At 48.6% G+C, this 19,488-nt stretch overlaps 1 protein-coding gene across 3 annotated transcripts in view; it reads left to right on the plus strand.

Annotated features, from left to right (window-relative positions):
- PPFIBP2 (PPFIA binding protein 2) overlaps positions 1–8,154 on the plus strand; it is a 111,142-nt gene extending 102,988 nt beyond the window's left edge. For all 3 annotated transcript variants that reach the window (XM_065883167.1, XM_065883166.1, XM_065883168.1), the window contains 7 exons: positions 3,271–3,421; positions 3,705–3,816; positions 4,017–4,105; positions 4,417–4,539; positions 5,734–5,859; positions 6,789–6,977; positions 7,960–8,154. In XM_065883167.1, the coding sequence (XP_065739239.1) occupies positions 3,271–3,421; positions 3,705–3,816; positions 4,017–4,105; positions 4,417–4,539; positions 5,734–5,859; positions 6,789–6,977; positions 7,960–8,154 (985 nt within the window). The remainder of the gene's footprint in view (positions 1–3,270; positions 3,422–3,704; positions 3,817–4,016; positions 4,106–4,416; positions 4,540–5,733; positions 5,860–6,788; positions 6,978–7,959) is intronic.
- The last annotated feature ends 11,334 nt before the right edge of the window (positions 8,155–19,488 follow it).

Genomic DNA, 19,488 nt, shown 5'->3' on the forward strand with positions numbered 1-19,488 from the left:
TACCAAAATGAACTTGTCCTCTGGCATTTGGTTTCAGAAGTATGGGGTAGTGGAAAAAGAAAGAACATTTGCAATTTGCAAAACCAGAAGCCAGTCTGTGGAAATTCTTTCCAATCATCAGATTTGCCAAATCCTCAGCAGGAGATTCGGTTCTCTCAGATGCTTAGTCAAAACAGAAATCCTCTCTTTTCAGAAATGCACTTACTAATGAAATATATACATACAGTTGTAAGTGTACCGTGTTCTCCGTCTACCATGGGAATGGCCTATCTGATAAATCTCACATCATTTTAACTGCCATTTGGAAGGATGTTTTGGAACATGTCAATAAAACAAGTGGTTTGGCTGTATATGAAAGGTACTTTCTCTGTCATCTCTAAATTACTTAATAGCATGTTCAGCTGTGGCCCTGGACAAGAGTATGGGAGACCCTGGCACTGACAGAACCCCAGGAGTTAGGGAAGCTGGGTCTGCTACTGTAGGAGCATCACAGGCTTAGGAGAGCAGAGACCACTCACAAAGGGGGAAATGGGAAGACGATCGAGGGTAGAGGAGCATCAGAGCTCTAGGGTGTTATGAAAAGGTCTACAGGACAGAGGCTTTCAAATTACAGTCTCAAAAACACTTTATTTCCCCTCAGAACTGAAATATCCCTCTGATACATAGAACATTTGTTTCTTTCCAATTCCCAGAAACCAGAAAATAAATGAAATTGAAAACTAATAGGATATGAAATAAAGGTGATAAAATGAGCATTGAAATTGAGAAACTATTCTGATAATTTTTTTAAAAATCCCAGATCAAACCAAAAGCAATAATTCACTGAGAGCAACAGATAAATTCCAAACAAAAATAGTAAATAGGTTCCTAGAGTGTTGTTCATATAAAGTGAATTATATGAACACATTGGCAAAAGATGAAAATTTCTTCCTGATTTTACATGATATACTGACATTGACCAAGATGATGTTGCCTAATATGCAACAGCCACGAGGACATTAAGTAAATGTTATCAATTCAAAGAATAGAATATTTAAGATTAGCACTAAAAAACTTGAACGCTGTGGAATTTTACAGCTCGCATCTAAAAGACAATTGATAGAGGTTTTCCTAAATTTGATGATTCTAAAAATGTATTTGACAATACCATTTATAAGTTGTGAAGCTAAAACTTAAAAAAACTATCAAAATAACAAAAGAATATTGGTCAGTCATGCTAGAAGAAAGATGGAAAGCTTCTCACAGAAAATAGAGCCCCACCCCATCCACTCATTCAAACAACTGCAGATCGGATTTCCATTGGTTGAATCCGTGGATGCGGAACCCGCAAATACAGAGGGCTGAGTGAACTATGCCGTTTTATATAAGGGACTTGAGCATCCCTGGATTTTGGTGTCTACGGGGATCCCGGAACTAATCCCCTGGCAGATACAGAGGGACATCTGTTATAGAGTTGTTGACATATGATAAAGCAAAGAATATGCACCCCAAACGTGAAGGTAAAGTACTATAGAGGTATTTCTAGGAGTTAATTAATAAAAATATTATTTTTCTGGATTTCATGATCTTTTTCAGTTTGATTAGATTTGTAATTTTTTGTGATTTGTTTTCTTATTCTAAATAGTCATTTTGTTCCTAATTCCATATTCAAACTGTGTACTTTTCTTAGCGGGGCCCCCAAATTTCATAAGTTCCAGTTTTCACGAAACCTGGATCTGCACCTATTCGTGATTCATTAAAACCCAGGCTCCAGGCTGAGTGACCAGCACCTGCTCTAAGGTACACATCATCTCCAGCACTTGTTCTAGAATGGTGCTTTATGGTCATCCTGGCCCTTTAAGGAACACCCACCCTCACTTTAAGAAAATTTTTGATGCCTCATCTAGGCATTAAAAAAAAATTTTTTTTAACCATTTTAGGAATACTTTCTTGGAAGGAATCTTTTAGAATAGCTAGTCTTCTATATTCCATGAATCCTCCTTTAAACAAATGAATATAGGGCTTCCCTGGTGGCGCAGTGGTTGAGAGTCCGCCTGCCGATGCAGGGGACACGGGTTCGTGCCCCGGTCCGGGAAGATCCCACGTGCCGCGGAGCGCCTGGGCCCGTGAGCCATGGCCGCTGAGCCTGCGCGTCCGGAGCCTGTGCTCCGCAACGGGAGAGGCCACAACAGTGAGAGGCCCGCGTACCGGAAAAAAAAAAAAAAAGAATATAAAGTTGCTTTGTCGACCTGCATGCCCCGCCTGCCCCCAAGAGTCAACTGGGATTTTGAGTGTACCATTACCTTTACACTTTAAATGAAATTGATGTCTTTAAGAACTGATGGCTTTGTAATACCCAGGCTTCCTGTCTAGGAACATGATGTAGCTCTTCATTTATTCATGTCTTCTTTTATGCTGCTTAGTTGTGTGTCATAGTTGCCACCTCCCCCCATCCCCACACACGGTTACACAGGACCCACACATTCCTTATAAAGACAGATCCTAGACATTTCATAATTTTGGTTGCTGTGAGTGGATTATTTGAACAAAAATGTTAGTATCTGTGCATTGATGGTATATAGAAAATTGTTGATTTGTGCATGTCATAAACATTAGGAGTGTGTATTTATAACCAGCCACCTTCCTGAGTTCTCTTGGGTTTTCTAGGTGGGCAATCATATCATTTGAAAAGAATGGCTTTCTTTTATTTCTACCTTTCTAATAGCTATATTTTTATTTTTGTCTCTTCTTATATTTGCTGCAACTCTCAGACTAGTGTTACTAATGTGATAAAAAATACTGTCTTTTATTAACTTTAATGTGAATGCCCCTAGTGTTTCATTAGTAAATAAGGCATTAACTGTTGTTGATTGGAGGAAGGTTTTCTGTTTTTATTTCCTTTATGTTAGATACGCTTTTCCTAGTTTTCTAAGCATTTTCCTGAAAACGGTATTAAGCCCTGTGTAAAACATGATTCAGGTGTGGATCTTCATCCAAATGGGCTTTGGCTCGCGTGCATGTGGACTGATAGCACACGTGAGCACAGCTTCCTGAGGAGCATATAACTGCCCCAAGCTCCCGGCAGCTGCAGACTTGAGATTCAGACCAGGGGTTATCCCGGGAAACTCTAGAGTCTACCTCCGATGAGTGCATTGTAGTGGGATTTTGTTCAACTGGATCCCACGATGGGGGTTTTTGTTTAAACCTAGTCCCTTTTTGTGAGGCGCTGTTATGTTCAGCTGGAGCCCAGGCTCTCCCGATAACTGGGTCGTGCTGTTTCCTGCTTCCCAGCGATGCCAACGGCCCCTTTGCCCAGTGGAGCACAGAGCGTGTGTGTGCATGGCTGGAGGACTTTGGCCTGGCTCAGTACGTGATCTTTGCCAGGCAGTGGGTGACTTCTGGCCACACGTTACTGACAGCTACCCCTCAGGACATGGAAAAGGTAAGGGCTGAGCCCTGGGCTAGGAGGCTCCCATCTCTCCCCAAACCCGCGCACAGGGAAGTGAGGCCCCCCCACTCCTCCACTGCCCACCCACGCCCACACACAGGAGAGTTGACAAAGGAGGGCGAGATTCTCTCTGTCACTTCGGGTTGATCCCAGGGCGCTGGGCAGAGGTCCGCTTCCATGCTCCACCCAGGTGGAATACCTCCAGCGAGACACAGCATCCTCTGAGGGCCAGGCTGCCCGCCGAGATTTCACATCTGTCTTCATCTTTCACTTTCAGGAGCTGGGAATTAAGCACCCTCTTCATAGGAAAAAGCTGATTTTAGCAGTGAAAGCTATCACCACCAAGCAGGAGGAGAAGTCTGCACTACTGGACCACATCTGGGTGACACGTAAGGACAGGCATATGTGTGTGATGTTTCTGGCAGCCCCCTGGGAATGTGTGCCTCAAAGACAGCTGTGTCCTTGGGACAGGCAGACGGATTACTAAACTTTAGGGGAAATATAGCTGGAACTCAGAATGATAATGTGCTTTTTTTTTTGGCATCCACAGTCTCCCATTTTCACAAATTTCACTTCCCTGTTTCTGTAGGTTGGCTTGATGATATTGGCTTACCCCAGTACAAAGACCAGTTTCACGAATCCAGAGTCGACGGGCGAATGCTGCAGTACCTAACTGTGGTGAGGATCCTTCCTCCAGTGTTTCAGCTGTCCCTGTGAACACCCAACTCAACTTAGGTGTCCCCATGGCGGTATTTAAACTGGATTCCACACCTCCCTCATATCCCTCGGGTCTAAAACAGTGTCGTTTGTCACATAAGAGGTCCCAATTAGCAGAGTACGAACCATCGCTCCAAGGAAAGCTGTTACGTGTCCACATGCATTCCTGACGTGTAGTAGACCACTTGTCTGTGTATGATCTGGGAAGGACCCTCGGTGGTGTTTGTCACTTTGGAAGCTCTGGTTCATCAACCAAAACTTTACTTTTCCAGGATGATCTACTTTTCCTAAAAGTCACCAGCCAACTACATCATCTCAGCATCAAATGTGCCATTCACGTGCTGCATGTCAACAAGTTCAACCCTCACTGCCTGCACCGGCGGCCAGCTAACGAGGTGAGGGCAAGACACTGTATCTGTCCAGGTAGCCCTGAGCCAGGACACCTGTAAGATCGGGTGCGAGAAAACCAGAATGCCATGGCCAGAAAGTGGCTGCATTTTGGCCCATGGTGCTGCGGATTCTTCCCTTTACTAGGGCTTCATGGTGTCCCAACACGCCTGTGGCCTGAACTCTGCGTCCCACAGCAGCCACTAGCCCTCCAACTCCTCCCTCCTTTTGGGAGACATATGCTATGGGCTGGAGGGCAGTAGCAGCAAGTCTTTCAAAGCCATCATAGTGATTAAAGGAGATGAGGAAATGGAGGGAAGGGCAAGACAAAATGGAAAGATGGTGTCAGAGTAGGCAGAGGAGAGAAGAAGAGGAACCCATAAGTAACCAGACATTTCAGAACAGATCTCCCCACTCGTTGGTAGAAAATTAACTGACCTCCAGGCCCAGGCGCACAGGGAATCCATGATCAGGTTTTGCTAGAGAAGAAATGGTGGAGGTACACACAGCCACCCAAATCCTGGGGAATTCCCTGATAATGTCTCAGGAACCTCGGAGTTCGGGGTGGGCCCCAAAGCTACGGGATTGTCAGCCACACCCCGTCTCCTGTGTTCATGGGAGCCAAGACTAACCCTGCTGTAAGAGCAACTCAGCTTTCCAGGGGATTAAAAATTCATCTCTCTACTCTCCGTCCCCTCTTTTCTCCCTGTTGCACAAACACATTTTGAACCTTCTATATGTTAGGCACACTGCTGGGCATTTTGAAGACCCAGGTGCCACTTGAGGGTACCCGGGTGTAAGTATCTTAACATGTGTTCTCCCAAAACATTTGGCCACACCAGTGAGATCCCGATTCTATAAAACACTCAGCTCGTAACTGACAGTCCTCTTTAAAGTTCTGTTGAATCACTGAATGAATAACTCCGTGCTCTCATGTGTTAGTCCCAAAGTAACCAGAGTCAGGGAGTAACGGGATTCTGGAATCAGATATCTCAGTGTAGAAGTGCAAGTTCAATGAGAGCTTTATTTCTTGGAAACTGGGAGGGCTCTCAGGCAGCTGGCCTGGAGGCCTGGGTCTGTAGGCGTAAGGATTGTCTTCGGCAAGGCGTTCGGGGCCGGCTGACTCACAGGGACTGGCTCCACAGAGGACCCTGGTAGGACCTGTAGGCCTAACTTCTCCACTCTCCTTCTCTCTCTTACAGAGTAACCTTTCTCCTTCAGAAGTTGTGCAGTGGTCCAACCACAGGGTGATGGAATGGTTGCGGTCCGTGGACCTGGCGGAATATGCGCCCAACCTTCGTGGGAGTGGTGTCCACGGAGGTCTCATTGTGAGTGGCTCTTTGGGCTGGTCCACCTGCCTCGGTGACACCTGGGGTATTCAGAAACTGATGTCTTAAGGGCTAGACAGGCATCCCGGTAAGAAGTGTTGATACTTCACCTGAACCCCTTGCGTAAATTGAGTCTCAAAGTAGAATCTGATCATTTGTGGCTGAGAATTAATAGATTGCATGCAAACAAGATGGCTTCTGGAAAGACTTCCCGAGCCACAGACCCAGAGGAGTCCGGGAAAAAGGGGCTGCATGAGAACTGCCTGTTAACCAGGCAGCTCCAGCTGCTGCTGGAGGAACACAGGGCTTGGGAGGGAGGGGGAGGCCACCAAAATGGACCCTCCTGCTTGTCATGATACGATCTGCATCAGCACTTACCTGTCAAGTGGCAAAGCCAGCAGGGAAAGGAGGGAGGGGTGGCTCAGCTGTCCTCCAGATAGACCCTGGGAGACAAAGCCAGCAGGGAAAGGAGGGAGGGGTGGCTCAGCTGTCCTCCAGATAGACCCTGGGAGACAAAGCCAGCAGGGAAAGGAGGGAGGGGTGGCTCAGTTGTCCTCCAGATAGACCCTGGGAGACAAAGCCAGCAGGGAAAGGAGGGAGGGGTGGCTCAGCTGTCCTCCAGATAGACCCTGGGAGACAAAGCCAGCAGGGAAAGGAGGGAGGGGTGGCTCAGTTGTCCTCCAGATAGACCCTGGGAGATAGACCCTGGGAGATGACAGCCTTATCTCAGAGGGCACCGCTCTCTGCTGGTAGGTCACAGAGCCAGGCCCTGGGCCGGGGAGACAGAGGGGAGGGGGACACAGGACAAGTGGATGAGCCTCAGCCCCTGCCCTGGGGCCACCCGGGCTCCTGGGGGCCTGTTTCTCAGTGTCATCACCTAGAGCCACCGGTGGTCGCCACGGGGTGGCTTGTCTGTGGTTTCTTCTTAGATCCTGGAGCCACGCTTCACTGGGGACACGCTGGCCATGCTTCTCAATATCCCCCCACAAAAGACACTCCTCAGGCGTCACCTGACCACCAAATTCAATGCCTTGATTGGCCCTGAGGCTGAGCAGGAGAAGCGAGAGAAAATGACTTTACCTGCTTACACGCCGCTGACCACCACAGCCAAAGTCCGGGTGAGTCGCCAGGCCCTTTCTGGGGTGGCCACAGGGGCCTGCCTTCTGGCCCTTGAGTTGGGTAGCAGCTGACCCAGTGCCTGGAGCCAAACCCAAGTGGGCTGCCTGGACAAGGAGGCTCTCTTGGCTTCTGCCTTGGTTTCTACCTTCGGTTTGATTTTGTTACTTCTGTTAGCCTAGTTCCCGGCCACTCTTGAGTCCAAGGGTGCGCAGGTTTCTTTACACAGAAATGACATACAGGCAGCGTGGGGTCCTCTCTCCCAACACTGCCTTGACTCGCTGTGCAAAGCAGACAAGCTCCCGAGTGTGGGTTCCATTTGGTCAGACCCATCTGCATTCCACATGCCACGTGGGGTCCTGGTCTAAGCTGTCTTGCCAACATAAGGAGTGTCCCTGTGGGTAGCCAGCCGTGGCCACCTTGTGCTGTGGAGGTGGCCAGCACACAGCCATCCTGAGGTCCCGAGGTCATCCAAGCACCAGCGCCGCTCACTGGGGCTCTGAATCCCACAAAGCCCGTTCCACCTGCCTGAGCTGTCCTGCCAACTCAGGACAAAGCTGGAGCAGGGAGGAAGGGCCGCCTAGGGCTGTCCGTGTGGCTTCCCAAGGTGCTGTGAACAGAAGGCAGGGGGTGCTCCACGTGTGACACCAAGTCCTCTGAGCTCAGCCTCTGTACAGACTGTGGCAGCCTCTGGGAATCCCCAGTTCCCCCCGGGGAACGTGAACATCACTAGTGGGGCAGCAGGGCAGGAGTTTCAGGCACGGCGTCTTGGAGGAGCAGCTCTACTTGCTCACGATGATTTATCTGTTGGCTTTTCCCAAGAAGGGCAATTGCTTACAGGAGCTCTATTTTGTTAAGAGTTTTTCTAGAAGCGGTTTGCCTTATTCCTCTCCTCGTCGGCCTGTTCTAAAATGTATTGTCAGTACTAGCCGCACGCTAGCTTGATCATCTCTTTCTCATAGTCTTGTATCTGCTGTGTTTTAGCCAAGGAAACTGGGATTTTCACATTTTGGAAACATAAGAAAAAAGAAGTTCGATGAATCGACAGACTACGTTTGCCCAGTGGAGCCCAGCAACGGTGTCGGTGACAGTCACAGGGTCTGTATGGGCTACCAGGGCCTCAGCCCCCTCGATGCCCCTGAACTGGATGGACTGGGCCAGGTGGGACAGATTAGCTGATGCCTTTGTCACCTGTACTGTCTGTGCGTCCTGAGAGCTCACAGTAACTCCGTGTGTGTCACCATGTAACTGCACCTCACCCCCTGTGTATGTGCATGACTTGCAGAAAACTTTCCAGCCATTGTGTACCCGTGGGCCAGTCTTGCTCCAAAGCCTGCGGGTGGCCAGGTATGGAGCTGCATCTTTGCTAAGGGGCCAGCCTTGGGGACTCAGGAGGAAAGACATAAAGATGCTTGTAGGTTTTCAGTAAGTCTGAATGTCCACCTTCAGCACCAGTGGCAATACCTGAGCTTGGACACAGGTCCAGAGACCACGGACAATCCCGAGGCTGAGCTCTCAGGCCCCTCGGCTGTGCCCCCGTTGAGGGCAATCCCAAGCGCCTTAGGCCTGTGACCACAGTTTTGACTGAGGCTGAAGGAACAGCAGCAGGGACTTCTGCCCCAGTGACAGTGGAACTGTTGCGCCTTCCTTTGGAGGCGGTCGCTTCTTTCTGGTAATAAAGCCTATATTTATGTAGAAAGCAAATTGCACAGCATCTTTAATCTTGTCAAGGGAAGTGAGCTGGGCGCAGCTAGAGATGGAATGCTGCTCATCGTGCAGTTCGAGAGCCAGCGCTGCTGAGCTGGCTCAGGATTTGTGGGTGTCCTGGGTTGAGGGGGCTGGAGCAAGGAGGGACCCCCATCCTTTGGAGGTCTGTGGTGTTGCTTCGGGCTCCACTGGCCGGTGTGAAGCTGGGAGGCACTTTGTGTCTCACGTCCTGACTGGAGGTCACATCTGTCGTGCAGACCCCGAAGTCGGTTTCCATTCCAGCGGGATGGGCCACCTAGTGAAGGGGGCGTGGCGAGACCAGGTGGCATTGCTGGAAAGGCCCTCTGTCCTTTCACGTGTTGTGCCGCTCCGCTGTGACTGACCGTGCTGGGCCCGTAACCCCGTGGGGGCTGGTCTGGGTTGGCAGAGCTGGAACAGACCTGTCCTCCTGATTTAGAGGCTGACTAACTGGTAATGGGTCTTCCAGACGGGCCTGGCCTGGCCAAGGACAGGGGGAGGGACACACCTGCCAGTCTGGGCTCCTGCTCATGAGATCCCAGTTAGTCCCAGTGCAGCTTTTGGCTCTACTGGGTCCCCGGGCCTCGTCTGCAGAAGCACGACGGCAGCATCATAACTGTCTGGCGGATGGGGCAGGGCCTCATGACCCCAATCTGAACACTGATTCTGTCCCAGATGGAGGCGATGTGAAGATTTGCTTCTTAAACTACCATGAGTCTCAGGCCATGGCCTCCCGGCCTCCCCTGAAGTCCAGCCAGCAAGAGATAAGGGCACAGGCTTGCCAGCTGGCATGGCCGGAACCACTGAATGACAGGTGCTCCCCGGGGCTGATACCTGGACACTGCAGTTTAGAGCCACAGTCAGGGCGGGCTTTGTCCCTTGTTTCTTATCGTGTCCTGGTGGGAGAATCTCCGCATGTGCCTGCTTGCAAACCCTGCATGGAATTGTTATGTCACTAGTTCTCTGTGCAGCCTCGAGCAAGGCCTGTATCACTTTGTGGGCCCCAGTTTTCCTACCTATAGAATGATGGATTATACTCGATGCCCTCAAAGGGCAAATCTACAATGTCCAAATAGGTTTGGGGAAGAAGGAGCAGGCCAGCATTTACCTGAGAAGGAGAGGAGGCAGGGCCCTAGGAGTGAGGACGCCCTGGCTCCCTGAGGATGCCTAGCTGTGCCTATACTGGGGCATCAGTGTCTGGGGTCCTGCTGGTGCCAGAAATTTTCAGTGTGTCCAGCACCCTGACGGCCTTCATCCCTGCCCCTCTCTGCTCCTGGAAGTAGCTGGAGCACTGAACCTGTGCTAAAGGGTCGCTCTGACAGGGCCCGTCTGTGCCCTGCTCCTGTGTCCCCTTAGTGCTGGCGCCGGGGTGGGGACAAAGAGTGTGTGTGTGATGGTGTGGGACACTGGAGGCTCTGCCTTTCCCCCAGGGACAGAAGCAGCATGTGCTCCACCCGTCACTCCTCAGGGCCTGGCCCACTCCTTGCCCGCTCGCCTGCGGAGCATGCCTGCGCAGGATAGGACTTGCATGCCACCTCTGCGAATCACGAGCTCAGTCCACATGTGCTGACCAGGCTGCTGCCCGTTTTACAGATGGCACCTTCGGAAGGCACCCTGATGCAGATAGGGCTCCTCTCCCAAGACATTCACCGCCTCACGGTAGGACTCTGACCCTCTCTCCACAGTAGGACAGGTGCTGGGGAGGCCCCGGGAGTTTGGGGGTGGTGCTGGGCAGCCCCCGGGCCTACTCCAGAGCCTGTGGCGTCAGGGCCTCTGCTGGCGGAGAGCAGATGGGGCCGGGGGCTGGAGCCTGAACCAGCCGAGACGGAAAGCAGCCCAGAGGCCTTCTCTGTTGGCCTGCTGCCAGCCTTGAGCTGAAACCAGCTAAGGTGTGCTAGGTCTCAGGCCCTCTTCCCAGGCCCAAGGCTGGTGAGGAAAGCAAGATGCTCAGCAGCTCTGGGTCACCTGCCTCGTCAGCCCAAAGCCCAGGCCTCGCCCCTGGCTTGGTGGCCACTGCTCTGCCCTCTCCATCCATGAGACATATATTTCCTATCATGCCTCTGGCTTCATGGACACCACAGGCACGTGAGCACGTCCTGGCATGTCCAGTGGGGACAAGCCATACCATATGAAGCAGCTTGGACCAGGGGAGAGGAGGCACTCTGGAGGGAGGCTGGCCTGGTCCCTGTCTGGGACCTCGGGCAAGTCACTCTCTCCGAGCCCTGGCTCCCCTATCTGTCAAGCAGGGCTAATATCCTCCTTGCGAGGCTGCTAGGCAGCCCGGAGCTGGTGGTAAAAGGCCAGTCACAAAAAAGATTTACATTGTTGAGGCCCTGTGCCTTCCAGGGCCTCACGGTTCCTAGACAGCCCCAGCACTGCGCCCACCGGCCACAGCGTCCAGCCCGCTGGGGCCTTTGCTGATTTACTGAGGCAGGTTACGAAGGCTGTATCCCAGGGCACGATGGTCAAGGAGGGGGTGGGTCTCCCCGAATCCAAACAAGATCACTGTTTTCAATTTGTTTTTTTCTTGGCTCACACACTGAAACGTTCACCCAGCCTTGCGCTTATCACTTCTATAGGCCTTTGGTGGCCTTGAAATAGCAACTTTACTTCTAAAGGTAGGAGCAATTTATTGTTGACAGTGTTGTCTATTCTGAGCCAACACGTGGGGTGCCTGGGACACCATGAACTTACAGGGCGCTGGAGTCAGGGCCACACCCAGTGCCCCGCTGCTTCCCACATCGTGGCCGCAGGGCAGCCTTGACCAAAACGCCGTTGAACAGTGCCTTCGGCCGTGTCCTTTCAGACCATGCTCAGCCAGGACCAGCTGCTGACCGACTCCCGCCTGGCCGCTCCCAGCTCTGAGGACTGGTGATGACTGTCTTATCGCTGGCAGCCTAGAGAGGCACGTCTGATGGCCTGAGTCTGCTTCGATGGGAAGCTGGCCCATGGCCACCCGTGGAGCCCAGGCTGGGCTGCAGGGCATCTCCAACATGGGTGCTGACGGGACAAAGCGGGGCTGTGGAACAGATGTCCAGGAGGTGGCCCACATGTCTTCAACTGTGCTGTGCTCTTCGTCACAGCTTTTATACCTTTTGTACTTTTATACGTGGACTGCAGACCACTTTTGTGGGGAGGGCGATGAGATGCCAGCACAGACTCAATGACTCACGCCATCCCTGGTGACAGCTGGGGGTTCCTACACCCAAGGGGAAGGGCTGTGAGTCATAAAAGCTTTGCTGGAAAAATAATTCTGAATGTTCTGAGCAGGGCGAAATGGTAGGAAGCCCCCTCCTGGGCTGCTTCCATACAGAAACGCGTATTCTATTTCCTTTCCCAGGAATCTGGCTGGAGTGACAGCAGGGAAGGAGTAACGGACTCCCTTCCCGCTGTCCTCAAGCCACCCGGTGTCTCAGGGCTGTGGGGCCTCCCAGCACCTGAGCACAGGCGTCTTCGAAGCCTTTCCCTTCTCAGCCTCAGAGGCAACTGTCTGATCAAACGGCAACCCCCTCTCCCAGCCACCCCGAGGAAGGCCCTCAGGCACCCAAATCAACATTTCCACCGCAACACATCTCAGGTATGCCCTACCTCAGGGAGAGGTACCTGCACACGTACCGGCCACACAATCCCCACCCAACCAGCCTTCCCCCTTAGCGATGGCCCTTCTTCCTCCCTGTGGCGGCTCTAGCTCTGGCCTCATCTCTATCTAATTTCCATGGTGGGTCTCCTATTGGTCCCTCACCCTTCCTTTCCAGTTAGTCCCCTCCAGGTGTTCTCCACCCCATCCCCGGAGGGACCTTCCCAGAGCACTGTTTCATCCTGTTCCCTGCTAAGAACTCAGTTCCACAACTACCACAGATTAGTGTTCAAAAGCCTGAGCTGAAGCTTCGGCCTTCCACGCTCTAGCCTGTGCTCCTGCCTTTCCCTCCCCGTGGAATGTGCTCTTCTCCTAGTCTCTGTCACGAAGCTGAATCCTGCCTGCTGAGGTCCAGAACAGCCCCAGCCTCTCTCAGGAAGCCTTGGCTGGTGTTTGTTAGGGTTGGAGGTCTCTCTCTGTCCCACGGTGCTGACCTTGGGCCCGAGCACTTCCTGGCTCACCTTGAAGTAAGGTGTCATCTTTCTCCCCTTCCACACCTATCCTCAACACAACCTCACTGAGCACCTGCTATGGATGGGTTCCCGTACAGACAGGAGTAAGACCCAGTCCTAGCCCTCTGATGGCCCAGGAGATCCATGATGCTAAGCTCTCCATCCGCCCACTCCCTCATCTGCGCAGGTTGAGTACCTCCCATTCTGGGCTGAAGAGCACTGGGGCTACAGGCATGAATGTCAAGGTCCTTGCCTGAGGGTGGGGATGGTCCACTGTGGGAGTACAGATCTGTTTCAGACAAGAGTGTGCTGAATGATACAGATGCTCCAATAGAAGTGCCTACAGCCCCAAAGAGCAAACTGTCATTTTTAATGGAGGGCTGGGGACAAGGACTGAAAAGTCTCCAAGGAGAGGTGCTACTTGAATTTTGAAAGATGAATCAGCTTCCTCAAGTATGCCAGAGGGGAAAGGCACTCCAGGCAGAGGGACCTGAAACAACCCTGCACATCCAAGGAAGTACCCGAGGTCAGTATGATGAGAGCAGAATGTCCTGACCTCTGCACTGCTGTCGTTTGGGGTTGGGTAAGTCATTGTGCTCGGGGCTGTCCTGTGTGCTCTTGGATGTTTAGCAGCGTCCTTGGCCTCTCCCTCTACCCTCTAGATGCCAACAGCACCCCTCTAGTTGGGACAACCAAAAATGTCTCCCGACAAAATCACCTCTAGCTGAGAACCAGTGGGCCAGAGAATGGGGTCAGAGTGGGAGGCCCAAGGAAGGAAGAATCAGGTGAGGTCAGCTGGAGCCAGATCGAGAAAGGCTTTGTAAGCCAGGCTCCTGAAATTTATCTTGGGGACCCAGGGTGTCCGGATACGGACTAGTGAAAGCAGTGAGAGGTTTAAAGCAGGGGACAAGCATGGTTGTGACTGGTATTTAAGAAAAACATCTGAGGGTAGGACCTTCGATGTGCAGTGCCCAGCATTGTGTCTTCCTCTGAGTAGGAAACTCACTAAGGATGAGCTCAACAGGTGGACAGACGAAGGCTAAGCTGCTGCGGGGATAGTAATTTCATCTCTAAGCCTCAGTTTCCACATCTGTACCTTGGAGAACAAAATCCCCACAGATATTTCTGGTTCATTATCAGAATTATATAAAATCAAGAGCAGGGGGGGGAGAGCAGCCAAGATGGAAGAATAAAAAGACCCAGAGCTCACCTCCTCTCTGGAGCACCCCAAAATCACAACTGTCTGCAGAAAACCCATCAATGAAAAAGACTGGAACCTACCAGAAAGGATCTTCTACAGCTAAAGACTAACCACAACAAAACAGGTAGGAAGGGTGGGCTTGCAACATAATCAACTCCCATTTACACCCCCCCACCCCTGCTGAGGTGGGCAACCTGCAAACCGGAGAATAATTATATTACAGAGATTCTCCCACAGGAGCAAGAGCTCTGAGCCCATCAGGCTCCCAAGCCCAGGGGTCCAGCATGGGGAAGATGAGCCCCACCAGAGCAATTGTTTTTGAAGGCCAGTGGGGCTTAATTTCAGGAGCCCCATAGGACCGGGGGAAACAGAGACTCCACTCAAAGGGCACAGGCCAAATCTCACATGCACAGGGACACACAGCAAAAGTAATTTGATAAGAGCTTGGGCCAGACCTACCTGCTGGTCTAGAAGGGGCTCCTAGGGGGTGGGGGCGGTTCACCCTGGGGACAGACACTGGTGGCAGCCATACTGGGGAGCACTCAGGAGAGTGAACATGGTTGATGTTGGCAGCTGCCATCTTGGCTCATTAGCTCCAAGACAGGCCCCGCCCAACAGCCTACTGGTGACAATGCCTGGGATGCCTCAGGCCAAACTAACTAGGTGGGGACACAGCCTCACCCATCAGCAGACAGGCTGCCTAAAGAGCCCACAGCTGCCTCTGGGCTCACTACTGCTAGACACAGTCCTGCCCACCAGAGGGCCAAGACCCAGCTCCACTCACCACTGGACAGGCACTGGCCCCTCCTATGAGGAAGCCTGCACAAACCTCTAGACCAGCCTCAACCACCAGGCGGCAGACACCTGAAGCAAGAAAACTGGTTCCCCAACGCAGGCCAGACCCTACCCTGGGACCAGCTGGGCCCTGCCCACTAGCAGACCCATGCAACCTTCAGGACACACAGGACCCCCGTATTCAACTGTCAGGAACTGGTGCCCCTTCCACAAATAAGCTCTGGGGTCCCTGGGTACTTCAGCTAGACCCCAGGAAACAGCTCTGGCTGCCAGGATCTGGCACTAACCCCAGGACCTGGCTTCACATGCCAGTGGGTGGGCAGCAGCCCCAGAGTCTTTGGGACTCTGACTCCACCCACCAGTGAGCCACTGCTAGCCCCAGAGGACCCTAGGGTTTCACAACCAACCAGACTAGGGCTCAGCCAAGCCTCCCAGACTGCCTACATGGTCGGTCTACCACAACAGAAGCATCCACACAGCTCTCTTGGGGGGACCCTAGAGCATATGGCTTGGGTGACAAGAGGGATGTGCACTGCTGGGATGCACAGGATGCCTCCTACAGCGGGCCACCTCTCCAAGGTTGAGAAACATAATTACCACATACATAAAATTACAAATAGCAACATAGACAAAATGAGGCAATAGAGGAAATCACCACTGCTGAACAGAAAAAAGGAAAAAGAATGAAAAGAGGATAGGATGTGCACTGCTGGGACAACATCAAGTACACTAATATTTGCATTATAGGGGTCCCAAAAGGAGAAGAAAGGATTTGAGAAAATATTTGAAGAGATAATAGCTGAAAACCTCCCTAACCTGGGAAAGGAAACAGTCACCCAAGTCCAGGAAGTGCAGAGTCCCATACAGGATGAACCCAAAGAGAAACACACCAAGACATGAAGCAAAATGACAAAAATTAAAGAGAATACTAAAAGCACCAAGGGAAAAGCAACAAATAACATATGAAGGAATGCCCATAAAACTATCAGCTAATTTTCAGCAGAAACTCTGCAGGTCAGGAGGGAGTGGCAAGATATATTTAAAAAGTGTTGAAAGGGAAAAACACAACCAAGAATATTCTACCCACCAAGGCTGTCATTCAGATTTGAAGGGGAAATCGAAAACCTTATAGACAAGCAAAAGCTAAAAGAATTCAGCACCACCAAACTAGCTTTACAACAACTGTTAAAGGAACTTCGCTAGGGAAGAAAAGAAAAGGCCACTACAGGAAACATGAAAATTATGGAATGAAACAGCTCACCAGTAAAGGCAAACATACGGTAAAGGTAGGAAATCAGTCACACACAAAGCTAGCAGGGAGGTTAAGAAACAAAAGTGGTAAAACCATCTGTATCCACAGTAAGCAAGGGACAAACAAAACAATTAGATGTAAAATACGATCTCAGAGTAATTGTGAGGGTGGGGAGAGTACAACTGCAGCGTATTTAAAGTGCATTTGAAAGTAAGATCAGCAACTTAAAACAATTATGTATACGTACAGACTGCTATACACAAACCTCAAGGTAACTGCAAACCAAAAATCTATAATAGAAATACACACAAAATAGAAAAAGGAATCCAAACAGGCATCAAGTTACAGGAGAGCAAAAGAAGGGGGAAAGACCTACAAGAATAAGTCCAAAACAATTAACAAAATGGCAATGAGAACATTCATATTGATAACTACGTTAAATGTAAATAGAGTAAATGCTCCAACCAAAAGACACTTAGTGACTGAATGGACACAAAAACAAGATCCACACATTTGCTGCCTACAAGAGGCTCATTTCAGATCTAGAGACATACAGGCTGAAAGGGAGTGGAGGGAAAAAGGTATTCCATGCAAATGGAAATCAAAAGAAGGCTGGAGTAGCAGTATTTAGATCAGCCAAAATAGACTTTAAAGACTGTTAAAATCAAGAGATCAATCCAAGAAGCAGATATAACAATTGTAAGTATATATGCACCCAACATAGGAGCACCTCAATATATAAAGCAAATGGTAAACATAAAAGGAGAAATTGATAGTAACAATAATAGTGGACCTCAACACCCCACTTACATCAATGGACAGGTCATCCAGACAGAAAATAAGGAAACACAGGCCTTAAATAACACATTAGACCAAATGGACTTAATTTATATTTATAGAGCATTTCACCCGAAAGCAGCAGAATACACACACATTCTTTTCAAATGCACACAGAACATTCTCCAGAATAGATCATGTGCTGGGCCACAAAACAAGTCTCAGTAAATCTAAGAAAGTTAAAATCATATCAAGCATCTTTTCCAACCACAAGGCTATGAGACTAGAAATCAACTACAAGAAAAAAAAAAAACTGTAAAAAACAAACACGTGGAGGTTGTTAATGGATCAATGAAGAAATCACAATACCTGGAGACAAATGAAGATGAAAACACAACATTCCAAAACCTGTGAGATGCAGCAAAAGCAGTGCTAAGAGGGAAGTTTATAGTGATACAAGCTTACCTCAGGAAACAAGAAAAATCTCAGATAAACAACCTAACATTACACCTAAAGCAATCAGAGAAAGAAGAAGAAACAATCCCAAGTTAGTAGAAGGAAAGAAATCATAAAGAGCAGAAATAGAGACAAAGAAAACAGCAAAGATCAACGAAGTTAAAAGCTTGTTCTTGGAGAAGATAAAATTGATAAACCTTTAGCCAGACTCATGAAGAAAAAAAGGGAGAGGACTCAAATCCATAAAATTAGATATGCTAAAAAGGAGAAGTTACAACTGACATCACAGAAATATGAAGGATCATAAGAGATTACTCTGAGCAATTATGTGCCAATAAAATGGACAAGCTAGAATAAATGGACAAAGTCTTAGAAAGGTACAATCTCCCAAGACTGAACCAGGAAGAAATAGAAAATATGAACAGGCCAATTACCAGTACTGAAATAGAATCAGTAATTTTAAAACCCCCAAGAAACAAAAGTCCAGGACCAGATGGCTTCACAGGTGAATTCTATCAAACATTTAGAGAAGAGATAACACCTATCCTTCTGAAACTATTCTCCAAGAAACTGGAGAAAAAGGAACACTTTTGAACTCATTCTATGAGGCCACCGTCACCCTGATACAAAAATATCACAAAAAAAATTATAAACCAATATTGCTGACGAACATAGATGCAAAAATCCTCAAGAAAATACTAGCAAACCTACTCCAACAATACAGTAAAAGGATTGTATACCATAATCAAGGGGATTTATCTGAGGGCTGCAAGGATTTTTCAATATCCACAAATCAATCATTGTGATACACCACATTCACAAATTGAAGAATAAAAACCATACAATCATCTCAACAGATGTAGGAAAAGCTTTTGATAAAATTCAACATCCATTTATGATAAAAATTCTCCAGAAAGTGGGCATAGAGGGTACATGCCTCAACAAAATAAAGGCCACATATGACAAACTCACAGCTAACATCATACTCAACAGTGAAAAATTAAAGCATTCCCTCTAAGATCAGGAACAAGACCAGGATGTCCACTCTCACCTCTTTTACTCAACATAGTTTTGGAAGTCCCAGCCACAGCAATCAGAGAAGAAAAGGAAATAAAAGGAATCCAAATTGGAAAGGAAGAAGAAAAACCATCACTGTTTGCCGATGACATGATACTATACATAGAAAATACTAAAGGTGTCACCAGAAAACTACTAGAAGTCATCAATGAATTCAGTAAAGTTGCAGGATACGAAATTAATACACAGAAATCTGTTGCATTTCTATACATTAACAATGAAATATCAGAAAGAGAAATTAAGGAAATAATCCCATTCACCATTGCAACAAAATGAATAAAATAACCAGGACTAAGCCCAGCTAAGGAAGCAAAAGACCTGTACTGTGAAAACTGATAGGCTGATGAGAGAAATTGAGGATGACATAGATGGAAAGACATACCGTGTTTTTGGATTGGAAGAATCAGTATTGTTTAAATGACCATACTACCTAAGGCAATCTACAGATTCAGTACGATCCCTATCAGATTACTGATGGCATTTTTCACAGAACTGGAACAAAAATTTTTAAATTCATCCAGAAACACAAAAGAACCTGAATAGCCAAAACAATCTTGAAAAAGAAGAGTGCAGCTGGAGGAATCACGCTCCTTGACTTCAGACCATACTACAAAGCTACAGTAATCAAAACAGTTTGATACTGGCAAAAAAAATGATACATAGATCAATGGAACAGGATAGAAAGCCCATAAATAAACCCACGTGCTTATGGTCAATTAATCTACAACAAAGGAGGCAAGAATAGACAATGAAGAAAAGACAGTCTCTTCAATAAAACTGGACACTGACATGTAAAAGAATGAAATTAGAATATTCTCTAACACTATATACAAAAATAAACTCAAAACGGAATAAAGACCTAAATGTAAGACCAGATACTATAAAACTCCTAGAGGAAAACACAGGCAAGACAGTCTTTGACATAGAGCGCAACAATATTTTTTTGGATCCATCTCCTAGAGTAATGGACACAAAAGCAAAAATAAACAAATGGGATCTAATTAAACCTGAAAGCTTTTGCACAGCAAAGGAAACCATAAACAAAATAAAAAGACAACCTACAGAATGGGAGAAAATATTTGCAAATGGTGCAATTGACAAGACTTAATTTCCAAAATATACAAGCAGCTCATACAGCTCA

The sequence above is a fragment of the Phocoena phocoena genome, chromosome 8 (assembly GCF_963924675.1).
Source record: "Phocoena phocoena chromosome 8, mPhoPho1.1, whole genome shotgun sequence".
Classification (NCBI taxonomy): domain Eukaryota; kingdom Metazoa; phylum Chordata; class Mammalia; order Artiodactyla; family Phocoenidae; genus Phocoena; species Phocoena phocoena.